Here is a 14526-nt window from a genome sequence, read left to right as displayed (position 1 = left end):
CCTTACTTATAAATGGAGTATTTTCATAGATAGATGACCCTCTAAATAAGTTTTTTAACATTATTAGAGCCCTCTCAACATGATTCAGAGTTCTACCACCTTGGCGTGGGTAATGGCCACAACAGTAGTCCGTGTTTTTATTTGAATTTTTTAATAGGGATTATTGTGCCTGTTGTGTGATAATTCAAAGCTGCATAAAAGCTTGTTGTTCCAGTGATCAAGTCTGGTGCTTGTGTGTCTCACTGAACATTACAGTAACATTACTGACTAGTGTAGAATACTACATATCATTCATGCTGTCTTTGAATGCGTCTTCTGAATGCCTTATACTTGTATTTGAGTTCATTTAGTAATTTTTATGCTTGAAAATGCTCAATTTAGGCCAAACAATATGTAAAATTTGCTTAAATATGCACATTTTTGGACTACTAATCGGTTGTATTCAACCACAAAACTTATTAATTAATATACTTTTGAAAAACCATGATAGAGTGAAGCCGCTAAATTCGAAGCGCGATGTGGCAAGGGATGACTGTATATTCATTATTAATTTAAATGCATGCCTCGTTTAAAATGTCTGTTAAAAGTTACTTCTAATAATAATGTGTAAAAGTTGTAAATGCAATTTAACAGTACCTGGACCACTGGTTCCAGAAGGACCAACAACCTTTGCTGTAGAAACAACAGCAAGATTACTGATAATACGTCTAAAACGACCCATTTGAGACAATAAGTGACTCTCCAGTATGCCTTACGTGGCTTTCCAGCTACAGGAACACCCGTGCTACCTGGCAACACACCAGCAGAACCATCCGGAACAGCTGGATACGGCGTTGCTCCTGGCAGATATTTGGCAGCTTTTGCAGCAGCAGAGTACTGACCACCGCCCACTCCTCCTGGTCCTACACCTCCTGGTCCTACACCCCCTGGTCCTACGCCTCCTGGTCCTATGCCTCCTGGTCCTACGCCTCCTGGTCCTACGCCTCCTGGTCCTATACCTCCTGGTCCTACTCCTCCTGCTCCTCCTACTCCAACCCCTGCCCCGGCTCCTGTTGAAACCCCTAATTCAGGAAATTACGAGATTGCAAAGAAATGTGAAGTTCATTTAAGTAAATGAACTGTTATAATGTGAGAAAATTAAGATTGGAAAGTTAGTGTGTTTTATTTACTGTACCATATTTAGCAGCTTTTGCAGCAGCAGAGTACTGTCCACCTCCGACTCCTCCTGGAACCAAACCAGGTACTCCTCCTAATCCTGTTCCCCCAAGGCCTCCTGTTCCTAACCCTGCTCCTGCTCCTCCTGTAACCCAATCAGTCATCAATGTTGTTGCCAATTGTACACACATGATAATCTATGTACAGTGCATTATTTCTTTATTTTTTGTACCATATTTGGCAGCTTTTGCACCAGCAGCGTCTTGTCCACCTCCAAATCCTCCTGGAACTAAACCAGCTCCTCCTCCAACTCCTGTTCCTCCCAGCCCTCCTGTTCCTAACCCTGCTCCTGCTCCTCCTGTAACAAACAATCAAATGAATTATGACATAAATTGAACATTTCATTTAAACTTAAATATCCCCAAAAAAATCACATATGATAATCTAGGTATACTTTTGATCTATTTATTGTACCATATTTGGCAGCTTTTGCAGCAGCAGAATATTGTCCACCACCAACTCCTCCTGGCACCAAGCCAGGTCCTCCTCCTACTCCTGTGCCTCCCAGTCCTTCGCCTCCTAACGCTGCTCCTCCTCCTCCTGTAACTCACAATTAAGAGGGAGGAAACATGACAATTTATAATAATAATAATAATAATAATAATAATAATAATAATAATGCATGTGTATATTTTACAGAATGTGCAATACATTGTTCATACTTTACCATATTTGGCAGCTTTGGCAGCAGCAGCAGGATATTGTCCACCTCCAACTCCTCCTGGTACCAAACCAGGTCCCCCTCCTACTCCTGTTCCTATTCCTCCCAGTCCTCCGCCTCCTAACCCTGCTCCTGCTCCTCCTGTAAAGACAAAATGAATTAATCAATGTTTCAAATCTTAAAACTAGAACAACTGTACATACATTTGCTAGCGTATGTGTGGTGCTTTTACTGTATTCGTTACTGTACCGTATTTGGCAGCTTTTCCGGCAGCAGAGTATTGTCCACCTCCTGGTACTAAACCTGGTACTCCCCCAACTCCTGTTCCTATTCCCCCAAGTCCTTGTTGTGCAAACCCTGTTCCTGCTGCTCCTGGACCTCAAAAATGAAGGGAACATGCCACAGCAATAATCGTAAACACAAGATGATTATGAATGTATTGATGTAGATGAATGTGCACTTTATGTTATCTGTACCATATTTGGCAGCTTTTGCGGCAGCAGAGTATTGTCCACCTCCAACTCCTCCTGGTACTACTCCAGCTCCTCCAAGCACTCCTGTTCCCCCGAAGACTCCTGTTCCAAACCTTGCTCCTGCTCCTCCTGTAATTCCCAATAAAGATAAATCAAGGATGTTGTTTCAGGTTGAAATGAGACAAATAGTTTTACCAGTGAATAGTACTATAACTATGCATTTTGTGTTTGTATGATACCGTATTTAGCAGCTTTTGCAGCAGCAGCCCCAGCAGGGTACTGTCCACCTCCAACTCCTCCTGGTATTAAACCAGCTCCTCCTCCTACTCCTGTTCCTCCCAGCCCTCCTGTTCCAAACCCTGCTCCTGCTCCTCCTGTAATTCCAAATAAAGATAAATGAAGGATGTTGTTTAAGGTTCAAATGAGACAAATACAGTCAAACTTGTCTATAGCGGCCACTAGAGGGAGTCTGCAAAAGTGGCCGCTATAGACAGGTGGCCTTTATAGACAGGTTGGCGTCCAGTTTGAATGTTGACCAGTAGAGGAAAAAAAAGAAGAAAAAAAAAAGGGAAAATAATAATAATAATAATAATGTTGACCAGTAGAGGGCACTGCGGACTGCGGATAAAAGTTGTACAGCACTGCTAGGCTTGTTACGATCATGGTTCATGGTTCATGGTTTTAATCCTGAACATGCATGAGTCAGACAGTAGCACATCAAATAGTACAATTCACAATTTTGCATGTCCAAAAAGGAGTATGAAGAAGCAAAGCTTATTTAATCCTACCCCTCATCAGTTTCACATCAGTTGCAATACATTTATTCACCTCTTGTTCTTCCAAGTGTACTTTGTAGGTCTACATGACAATGTAGTGCAATCATAGCCAAGGTTTTTACTTCCTAAAAGGAAGCTAGAGGATTAATAATAACTGATAGAATATATCCACAACCCACAGAACAAAGCTGTGCTAGTAATGTCTTACGCTTGTTTTTAATATTTTACTTTTTATACGGCAGAGTGTCATTACAGCTTTAGTTCATCAAGAAGTGACGGGAAGTGACGGTGGGCATCCCATGCAGGAGAGCTAGGCTCAGTGCTAGCTGTGAGTTTCGAGAGAGTTGGGAAGTGTGTTTACGTTGGCGTGGATGTAAAGTCCTGCAGTGTTCTCCGCTGTTAATAAAGCCATTAAAGTGCATCGGCGACGTGAGTCTCTCCTTCCCCACAACAAGCGGCATTACAGTATTGACCGGTGCACACCAGGAAATAAACTGTGTCATTTCTTACAGGCATTGCCGGGACAGCTATGTAGTGGGGCTTGTTTAACCTTTGCCTTGTGGGCAAGCAGGAAAGAGAGACGATGCTGAGAGATGTGTGTGTGTTCTGAGCTGCTGTCTGGTGGCCGCGTTCAATAAATAAAGTTGGCAGAAGCAACAGGAGAAGTTTCCTTCTTTGCTTCGGAGCTGAATAACACTGACAAGTTAACAGACTAGTAGCGAACGGAAAAGAAGGCGGCTTTGTTTGTGTCGAATACAGAAGATGAGGACTTTGATGGATTTGTGGATGAGGATTGATCAAAAATAACGTGAGTACATTCTAAAATATTTAGAACCGAACCGAGTACAACCGAACTCAGTTTTGCTCCCGCTGCTACATGCATGCTAGCGTGTGTTTTTTTTTATTGTAGCGTCGCTGGGAGCACGTCCTGTTCCCAGCCTACTTTGCAGTAATGTTTTGGTGCAAATGCTCTTAAAGTTACATGTTTGACCAGGAAATAGCAAGCTCAAAAGAAGACGTTTTTTTTATGTGGAACAACTGACAGTTTGTGTGGATCTTGTGAATGATTGTGACTGAGCTAGGACTCAGTAATTAAAGTCTACACACGACGGCTTCATTGATTGAAAAACAAAACTTTTTCGTGCATGAAGCTTCTACTTGAGTTGGTAATTTGACCAAGGGAAACAAAATGGGTGGCCGCTGGCCGCGTTAGACAGGTGACTGCTATACACAGGCTCTATAACATGTAAATTTGCTGCGGGGGATTTTTCAGTGGCTGCTATAGGCAGGTGACCGTTCTATAAAGGTGGCCGCTAAGACAGGTTTGACTGTAGTTTTACCAGTGAATAGTACTATAACTGTATATTTTGTGCTTTATGTATGATACCGTATTTAGCAGCTTTTGCAGCAGCAGCCCCAGCAGGGTACTGTCCACCTCCAACTCCTCCTGGTACTAAACCAGCTCCTCCTCCTACTCCTGTTCCTCCCAGCCCTCCTGTTCCAAACCCTGCTCCTCCTGTAATTCCCAGTAAAGATAAATGAAGGATGTTGTTTAAGGTTCAAATAAGACAAATAGTTTTACCAGTGAATAGTACTATAACTGTGTATTTTGTGCTTTATGTATTATACCGTATTTAGCAGCTTTTGCAGCAGCAGCCCCAGCAGGGTACTGTCCACCTCCAACTCCTCCTGGTACCAAACCAGCTCCTCCTCCTACTCCTGTTCCTCCCAGCCCTCCTGTTCCAAACCCTGCTCCTGCTCCTCCTGTAATTCCAAATAAAGATAAATCGAGAATGTTGTTTTTATAGATTAAATTAGACAAATAGCTATACGAGAGTATTATGTGTTTTATATATAGTACCATATTTAGCAGCTTTTGCAGCAGCAGCAGGGTACTGTCCACCGACAGCTCCTCCTGGTACCAAACCAGCTCCTCCTCCTACTCCTGTTCCTCCCAGTCCTCCTGCCCCTAACCCTGCTCCTGCTCCTCCTGTAACACACAATTATGAGCAAGCATGTTTTTAAAACCTAAACCATCCATCTTCTATCCTGCTTATCCTCACTGGGGTCGTGGGTATGCTGGAGCCTATCCCAGCTGACGTCGGGCCAGAGGTACACCCTGGACTGGTCGCCAGTGAATCGCAGGGTACAAACAAACATTCACACTGACATTCACACCTATGGGCAATATTGAGTTGCCAATTATAATAATAATTATGATAATTATATATAATATATTTATATATTTTATAAATTATATATAATTACATATTATATGTTTAAACTACTGTACCATATTTAGCAGCTTTTGCAGCAGCAGAGTATTGTCCTCCTCCAACACCCCCTGGCACCAAACCATGTACTCCTCCTACTTCTGCTCCTCCCACTACTCCTGTTCCCCCCAGGCCTCCTGTTCCAAATCCTGCTACTGTGCCACCCGGAAGCCACAATTATTAGAAATCAATTTAAACATGAACCTAGAATAGCTGATTCTAGGGTGGTATACAGTATGTATCGTACAGAAGTTGTAGATTCGCGGGGGTTACGATCTAAGACCATCCACGAATAGCCTACTATTACTTTCCTGTTGTAACTTCAGGTCTGACTTACAATCATCCATTAACATGTCTTTAGTCACCATAGTGCCCGTACCCAAGAAGAGGAACGTGACCTGCTTGAATGACTATCGCCCTATAGCACTCACTCCTATTGTTATGAAGTGCTTTGAAAGAATAGTCATGACCCACATCAAAAAGAGCATCCCGGCGGCAACTGTGGACCCTCTACAGTTTGCATATCGCCAGAACCGGTCCACGGATGATGCAGTCAACACTGCCATCCACACAGCCCTTTCTCACCTACAGGGCCAGGACACATACGTCAGAATGCTATTTATAGACTATAGCTCTGCTTTTAATACAGTCTGCCCCCACAAACTCACAAATAAGCTCCTCACACTTGGCCTGTCTCCCTCCCTCTGTAACTGGGTGTTTAACTTTCTCACAGGCAGGCCCCAGTCAGTCAGAGTCCACAACCGCACATCCAGCTCAAGAATTGTGAGCACTGGGACCCCACAGGGGTGTGTGCTGAGTCCACTCCTCTACACGCTCTTCACCTACGATTGCGTGGCCTCCCAGAACAACACCAGCATCATTAAATTTGCGGATGACACTACAGTCATCGGACTGATCACTGGTGGTGTTGAAACATCATACAGAAGAGAGGTGGCGGACCTCATAGCTTGGTGTCGTGATAACAATCTCCTTCTCAATACAGATAAGACTAAAGAGATGATCATTGACCCAAGAACAAGGGAAAAGGAGCCGCATAGACCCCTGTTTATTGATGAGACTGAGGTGGAGAGGGTGAAAACCTTCAAGTTCCTTGGCACACACATCAGCGAGGACCTCACCTGGTCTCACAACACCCAACAAATTATGAAGAAGTCCCAAAGGAGACTGTACTTCCTGAGAAGACTGAGGAAATTTGGCATGTCCACCACAATCCTGAGTTGCTTCTACAGATGCACTATCGAAAGTGTCCTTACCGCCTCCATCACTGTTTGGTACGGTAACTGTACAACACGTGATAGGAAGGCACTCCAGCGTGTGATCAAGACCTCACAGAACATTGTTGGGGCAGCCCTCCCCTCACTGCATGACATTTATACATCTAGAGTCCTACGCAGAACACACAACCTCATCAAGGACAGCACACATCCACAACATCTCATTATTCACACTCCTACCGTCAGGCAGACGCTACAGGAGTTTGAAGTCCAGGACCACAAGGCTGGCAAACAGCTTTTACCCACAGGCCATCAGGCTCCTCAACGAAGCACTCGCACACGGCGCACGCAACACACGCACACACTCATAGCACTTTATTTATTTATTTATTTGTATTATTTACTTGTATTAATGTCTCTTCTGTTGTTGCTTAATTTATTGGTATATATGTTTATGTGTTTATGTTTCTTATGTTCTTATTCTTTCATTTGTTTTCTTTCTTTTCTTGGGAGAATGAACAGAATAAGATTTTCATTGCATGGTATAACTGCTGTTTTACCATGCACATGACAATAAAACTCTCTTGAATCTTGAATCTTGAATCTTGAATCTTATAAATGATTATTGATTTAAAGTGAATGACTTGTGTTTTCGGCAAAAAACTATCTTTGCAGAAAAAAAATAAAATGTAAAAAATATGTGAATGCTGAATATGTGGGGATCCAGTATATTTACTTTACTAATTGTTATAAAAAATAAATAGTGCCCTTGCTTTGACTAATGTGCTTGCTTTGACTAATATTGACTGTGAATTACAGCTGGTAGACACTGCCCATACCATATTTTGCTGCTTTGGCTGCTGGAGAATATGTACCAGTCCCTGGTCTTGGATATCCTCCTGGTACTGCAAATGGTGCCCCTCCTGGAACACCACCTGGTACACCACCGGGCACTCCTCCTGGTACACCTCCTGGTACGCCTCCTGTCAAGCAGACGCATGAAAGATGGTATTTGGTAATAAGAAAATGTTACTACTAAATATAAAAAAATTGTAATAAATGTAATAACGTGTTGACTGGGGAAGTGGGCATGACAGAAAATCATTGGGAAACACTGCAGTACAACAAATTAAAAAACAATTGCACAACTGTTTCTGTTAGAGCACTTCTCATACCATATTTAGCTGCTTTGGCTGATGGTAGATATCCACCGCCTGGTACACCCCCAGGTACGCCGCCAGGTACACCGCCAGGTACACCACCAGGTATGCCACCTGGTATGCCACCTGGTATGCCACCAGGTACACCACCTGGTATGCCACCAGGTACGCCACCCGGTACTCCACCAGGTACGCCACCTGGTACGCCACCTGTCAAGGAGAAAAAGAAAAATAGATGTTGATTGTGTTCATGCATGATTTTTACACATGATGCATAGAGGTGTCTGCTTTGGATGTAGTCCATGTGCCCCACCTAAACCACCAAAAGGAAGTAGCAACACTTAATATACCCATGCTAGGGATGTAACGGTACATGGAAATATAGAAGACCTTTCGGTCAGCCCTGCATGGGACAAGGCACATGGGACAATCTGCCCTTTAAGGACCCTGGGTTTGCAATTAATTTTGCACTGTATGTGTGCACATGCTTTTCCAGGTTAGAGAAAAGCCCTCCCCGCGAAGTAACATCCCATTTCCCACACTGTGCATATTCCGAGCGAAGGAAAAGCGGACAAAAAGGCGAAGCGCTGAAGCGGAGAGTATAGGCGACAACAGCCGCACGGCCCGACTGTGTCACCGATGCACGGAGGCAACTCAGACCTGGTGGATCTCCTCAGCTACAGTGCCTGCCGGGCCTCCCGCCTCTTGGCCCCTACCTCAAAGGTGTATGTGTTTTTGAACAGGACAAAGGATGAGTGCATGCGATGCAAGCGGCGCACTGCCATTGTTCAGTAGTGATGAGAACGGTGCTGCACGCTGCAGCTACTTTATGGAAGGTAACACGCAAGGTTGTATGAATGCTGATTTCTCCACATAATATATAATTTCCTGTATGACTGCAATTTACAGTAGTTCACCTGTGCCACCAACACAACCAGGAATGCCAGCAAAACTGTAAATTGCAATTGTTAGACCAGTGGCTCATACCATATTTAGCTGCTTTGGCTGCTGGTGAATAACCACCAAATCCTGGCACACCAGCAGCAACAGCACCTGGCACACCGCCGGGAACACCACCCAGCACACCACCGGGAACACCACCGGGAACGCCTCCGAGAACACCACCGGGAAGGCTACCTGGTACGCCACATGTATGGATATGCAAGGTTGTATCAGTTTTGACATGATTTCTACACATGATACATTATTGTACAGTATATGACCAGGGTATCATTTTCCTATTTCACCAACAATACCAGCAATGAAAGCAAAACTGTAAATTGCAGCTATTAGAGCACTGGCTCATACCATATTTAGCTGCTTTGGCTGCTGGTGAAAAACCACCAAAGCCTGGGAAACCACCGGGTACACCACCTGGCACGCCGCCTGGCACACCGCCTGGCACACCACCTGGCACACCACCTGGTACACCACCTGGATTGATACATAAGGCGGAACAAATGCTGATACGATTTCTACACATGATACATGATACAGTGGTCTACCTATGCCACCAACAGTAACACAAATGCCGGAAAAAAATGTAAATTGTAACCAGTGGAGCAGCGGATCGCACCATATTTAGCTGCTTTGGCTGCTGGTGAATAGCCACCAAACCCTGGTACACCACTGGGCACACCACCTGGTACACCACCTGGCACACCACTTGGTAGACCACCTGGCACACCACCAGGAACTCCACCTGTCAGAGATAAAGAAGGTTGTATGAATGCTGACATGATTTCTAGCCATAATTCATCATTGAATATACCAAAGATGTAAGTCCCCAACCCTACTGCCAGCAAAATTGTAGATTCTGACTGGCAGAGCAGTGCCGCATACCATATTTAGCTGCTTTGGCTGCTGGCGAATAACCACCGAGCCCTGATACACCACCTGGCACACCCCCTGGTACACCACCGGGAACACCACCGGGCACACTCCCTGGTACACCACCTGGTACCCCACCTGACAAGAAGACACAAGGCTGTGTGAATACTGACATGATTTCAACACATGACAGAACTGTAACACCAACACCACTAGTAATGCCAATACAAATTTTAATTCCGACCGACAGAGCAGCAGCTCATACCATATTTAGCTGCTTTGGCTGATGGTAGACCACCAGGCACACCCCCTGGTAAACCACCTGCCAAAGAAAAGATACAAGAAAAATGGTGTCTGGTAAGTGCATGCTTTTGACAAATGACAACTGTACATCTGCCCTGGATGCAGTTCAACTGTTCCACAAGCCTTTGAATATTCTCATTCTGCCAGGTAATTGTATTCTCAGGGAATTGATTTCAACTCGACTGTTAAGGTTGTCGTAGAAGACATTTCACCTCTCATCTGAGCAGGCTTCATCAGTTCAGGCTCAAAGACTAGGTGGGAAAACTAGTCTGACATGATAGGACAGCTCTACTCAAAACCTCTTCTAAGACAACCTGAACAGTCCAATTCAATGCCCTGAGAACTGTTCCACAAGCAATATCACCAAAATTGAGAATCACTAGCACTGCAGTATTGAGCTGCTTTGGCTGATGTGAGCTCCTGGTAAGCCCCCTGGCACACCCCCTGGCATGCCACCTGGTACTCCACCTGGTACTCCACCTGGAACGCCACCTGGAACGCCGCCTGGTACACCACCTGGTATGCCACCTGGTACGCCACCTGGTACGCCACCTGTGCAAAAGTTGGTGTTGATTGTATAAATGCATGATCTTTACATTTTTTAAAAACATGAAACATAAAACATTATGGTATCTGTCCTGGATAGAGTTCACCCGTATCACCAATAACATCGCTACCAACAATTAATTAAAACTGAGAATTAAAACTGCTATGGCACTTCCTATACCATATTTAGCTGCTTTGGCTGATGGCTGATAGCCACCAAACCCTGGTACGCCACCGGGTATGCCACCGGGTATGCCACCGGGTACGCCACCAGGTACGCCACCGGGTACGCCACCGGGTACGCCACCAGGTACGCCACCAAGTACACCATCTGCCGAAGGGATACAAGAAAGATGGTATATAAGTGCATACTTTTCACACATAATACATACTGCCTAAGATGCAGATGCTCCACAAGCAATATAATCAACATTAACAATTAACAGTGCAGTACCCATACCGTGTTTAGCTGCTTTGGCTAACGGTAGATATCCACCAGCTCCTGGTACACCCCCTGGTACGCCCCCTGGTACGCCCCCTGGTACGCCCCCTGGTACGCCACCTGGTACGCCACCTGGAACACCACCTGTGAAAAAGATGTTGTTGCTTGTATAAATAAACAATCTTTGCATTATTTATAAACATGAAACATTAAGGTATCCATCCTAGATACAGTTTACCCGCATGATCAACGCTATCTTCAATAGCAACGCTACCAACAGAGACAATTGAAAATGCTGTCGCACTTCGCATACCATATTTAGCTGCTTTGGCTGATGGCTGATATCCACCAAGACCTGGTACGCCACCGGGTACGCCACCGGGTACACCACCTGCCACGCCACCAGGTACGCCACCTGCCAAAGGGATACCAGAAAGATATTGTGTAAGTGCATACATTTCACACATGATATGTACTGTACAACTAGCAGTACACTACCCATACCATATTTAGCTGCTTTGGCTGATGGTAGATATCCACCAGCTCCTGGTACACCCCCAGGTACACCCCCTGGTACGCCACCTGGTACACCACCTGGAACACCACCAGGCACACCACCTGGTATGCCACCTGCTACACCACCAGGCACACCACCTGTCAAAACAATGATGTTGATTGTATAAATGCACAATCTTGACATCATTTTTAAACATGGAACATTAGGGTATCTGCCCTACCAAGGAGAATTACAACTGCTAAAGCACTTCCTACACCCATATGTATGCCCATACTTAATCAACATGGAGAAATCACACATAACATTGCACCCATACCGTATTTAGCGGCTTTGGCTGATGGCTGATATCCACCAAACCCTGGTACGCCACCTGGTACGCCACCTGGTACGCCTCCTGGTACACCACCTGGTACACCACCTGGTACACCCCCTGGTACGCCACCTGGTACGCCACCTGGAACACCACCAGGCACACCACCTGGTATGCCACCTGCTACACCACCAGGCACACCACCTGTCAAAACAATGATGTTGATTGTATAAATGCACAATCTTGACATCATTTTTAAACATGGAACATTAGGGTATCTGCCCTACCAAGGAGAATTACAACTGCTAAAGCACTTCCTACACCCATATGTATGCCCATACTTAATCAACATGGAGAAATCACACATAACATTGCACCCATACCGTATTTAGCGGCTTTGGCTGATGGCTGATATCCACCAAACCCTGGTACGCCACCTGGTACGCCACCTGGTACGCCTCCTGGTACACCACCTGGTACACCACCTGGTACACCACCTGGTACACCACCTGGTACACCACCTGGTACACCACCTGGTACACCTCCTGGTTTGCGGTCAACAAGTATGTCAATATGGATAGAAAGATGTAATTATGTCAAATGTAATGTTTTCATGTTAAAAATAAAATCAAGATAAGACTTGGAACTTTACTTGCCATATTTGGCAGCTTTGGCTCCAGGTCCATAGCCAGCTGGTGAAACAGGGATGCATTTCAGTGTATGAATTCAGATGCAGTACATACAAAAGATGAAACATAAACCTTGGTAATATAAATATACATTGGTAATATACATATACATTGGTTATATACATATACATTGGTAATATACAGTACATCTCTTTAGACAACTAGTGCTTTTAAATAGTGTTATCATTTCAGTATTAAACATGATACCACCTGGTATCTGCCCTGGATATAGTCCACCTGCGCCACCATAAGCACCAGCACCACCAGCGACAGCTCCAAAACCACCGGCACCACCCAAACCTAGAGCACAGTAAACACAGATATGATATAAACTGATAGATGGTCCACAACATTCTCTTTGGTTTTGAAGATGAACACCACCATATTTGGCCGATTTAGCCTGTCCAGGTGAGATGCCCCCGGCGCCCACTCCTGACAAAAACAAAACACAATATGACATTCTTTTCGGGTCTTGTGTTGCACCACATGAACAAATGACACATTAGAATACACACCAGTTCCAAAAGGATACCCAGGCTTTGATCCAGCGCCACCTTTACCTCCTGGGAGCCCAGCCCCTTGATTACCAAAGCCCCCATAGCCTGGGAAACATTGCAAGGTGACATCATCACGAACATCCGGCTGATGTATGAATACTTTGGCATTATGCATAAATGAAACAGAAGCTTTTGTACCAAAGGGAAGTTTGCCACCTCCAGGTTTTGCTCCGTAGCCACCTAAGGACAAATACAAGCTCATTAATGAGATGATATATGTGGTGAAAAACACCACAACAAAAATACAAGAATTCATTTGGGCCATTATTTGTAATGACATTCCTCCATAAAGCTCAATGCATTCCCAAAAATACGATTCCCACCTTGTGTCTTTGGTGATTTGAGTGGATATCCATGGAACACTCCAGGCTGCATCTGTCCACCATAGCCTGATCAAGGAAAAATATACTGTATATTTAAATACATAAGACATAAGATGCTGTATATGAATTTTATATGCTGCAAGAACTGACCTGCTCCTGCACCACCCTGTCCTCCTCCTCCAACTGCAGAAGGAAAAACACGTCATCCCAATTACCTTGTTAAATCAAACGGACACTCTTTGAAAAATAAAAAATGATGTAATAATTATGACAATGTCTGACTTTATTTTGAGCTTTAAAAAGGCATCTGGTGCCCCACTGGCTCCAGCAAAATGCTGCAAAATTAATGTACATCCAGAAACATATGTTATAATCCTAGTGGTGTTTTGGAGTACATCTGTATGACTGTTTTCTGTGTGTACAGTTATCAGAAAAAATATAATAAATAATAAATATTATAATTTTTATTTGATAATAAATGCATGAATTACATCATAAGGTAGTTCTGAAGGTTTGCAACTAGCAAAATGTACCTAATAAAGTGTCCAGTAAGTAAGCATTATATGGTTTAGCTTCATACATTTCCTTCATACAAGGGTATCTTTTATGGGTGTGAAACACCACCTATCGACCTCAACAGTTTTAGTGTGGCAAAAAAGGTTGGGAATGCCTGCGTAATACCATCTGCAAAGCTGCCAAAGTCCTCACGTTTTTATGCCATCTCTTGAAATGAATAGGTGTTAAATTCTTACGTGATTTTTGACTGAGGCCGGTGCCAGTAGCAACTCCTGGTAGAACTCCACGACTACCAAAGCCTTAAAGAGCATGTTACAAAACGCTTGCATTACATGAGAGAAGAACACATTGACCATCTGCCAGTGAAAGCGACATACCATTTCCAGGTACCAGTCCACCTTGATAAAGCCCAGGTACACCCACACCTGTCACACAGCCAATGGGACAACATTAATGCAACTCTATGTTTATTAAAATGTGTCATGAAAATGCAGAAACAGTCTTTCTAGGGATATTGTATGTATGGATTCAAACCAGTGTTCCAAAATATTCTCTATATATTTCATTCTCTGTCTTTATTTAGTTGCTCTTTAGTCTGCCCTTCCAGTTGATCCTTGGGACTGGAATAGTTCAGCAAATGAACTACTCAGAATTGGACCAAGTGCTAAAACAGGGCATGACAAGAGAAAGTAGTTGTTTT

General features: G+C 44.1%; 1 protein-coding gene across 12 annotated transcripts in view; it reads right to left on the bottom strand.

The window, feature by feature from the left end:
- Positions 1-14526, bottom strand: part of LOC129191424 (elastin-like) — a 64094-nt gene that overhangs the window by 10858 nt on the left and 38710 nt on the right. For 6 of the 12 annotated variants that reach the window (XR_008573216.1, XM_054794776.1, XM_054794766.1 and 3 more), the window contains exons 10-44: positions 14204-14251; positions 14063-14125; positions 13461-13493; positions 13311-13376; positions 13126-13167; positions 12946-13032; positions 12812-12862; positions 12641-12730; positions 12398-12433; positions 12125-12286; positions 11748-11945; positions 11419-11568; positions 11228-11329; positions 10933-11058; positions 10654-10803; positions 10383-10478; positions 9889-9945; positions 9636-9761; positions 9370-9495; positions 9102-9227; positions 8781-8930; positions 7809-8003; positions 7473-7616; positions 4987-5115; positions 4755-4889; positions 4513-4641; positions 2589-2723; positions 2353-2478; positions 2126-2254; positions 1883-2017; positions 1630-1761; positions 1388-1513; positions 1175-1300; positions 756-1061; positions 637-672 (exon numbers count right to left, since the gene is read on the bottom strand). Coding sequence is in view for 11 of the 12 variants with exons in the window: in XM_054794776.1 (XP_054650751.1) it covers positions 637-672; positions 756-1061; positions 1175-1300; positions 1388-1513; positions 1630-1761; positions 1883-2017; positions 2126-2254; positions 2353-2478; positions 2589-2723; positions 4513-4641; positions 4755-4889; positions 4987-5115; positions 7473-7616; positions 7809-8003; positions 8781-8930; positions 9102-9227; positions 9370-9495; positions 9636-9761; positions 9889-9945; positions 10383-10478; positions 10654-10803; positions 10933-11058; positions 11228-11329; positions 11419-11568; positions 11748-11945; positions 12125-12286; positions 12398-12433; positions 12641-12730; positions 12812-12862; positions 12946-13032; positions 13126-13167; positions 13311-13376; positions 13461-13493; positions 14063-14125; positions 14204-14251 (4068 nt within the window). In the remaining variant the exon portion in view is untranslated. The remainder of the gene's footprint in view (positions 1-636; positions 673-755; positions 1062-1174; positions 1301-1387; positions 1514-1629; positions 1762-1882; positions 2018-2125; positions 2255-2352; positions 2479-2588; positions 2724-4512; positions 4642-4754; positions 4890-4986; positions 5116-7472; positions 7617-7808; positions 8004-8780; positions 8931-9101; positions 9228-9369; positions 9496-9635; positions 9762-9888; positions 9946-10382; positions 10479-10653; positions 10804-10932; positions 11059-11227; positions 11330-11418; positions 11569-11747; positions 11946-12124; positions 12287-12397; positions 12434-12640; positions 12731-12811; positions 12863-12945; positions 13033-13125; positions 13168-13310; positions 13377-13460; positions 13494-14062; positions 14126-14203; positions 14252-14526) is intronic. The other 6 variants (XM_054794770.1, XM_054794769.1, XM_054794771.1 and 3 more) reach the window with 6 other exon arrangements.

The sequence above is a fragment of the Dunckerocampus dactyliophorus genome, chromosome 12 (genome assembly GCF_027744805.1).
Source record: "Dunckerocampus dactyliophorus isolate RoL2022-P2 chromosome 12, RoL_Ddac_1.1, whole genome shotgun sequence".
Classification (NCBI taxonomy): Eukaryota; Metazoa; Chordata; class Actinopteri; order Syngnathiformes; family Syngnathidae; genus Dunckerocampus; species Dunckerocampus dactyliophorus.
The sequence above is the reverse complement of the archived record's forward strand: the minus strand, read 5'-3'. Positions and strand labels throughout refer to the sequence as shown.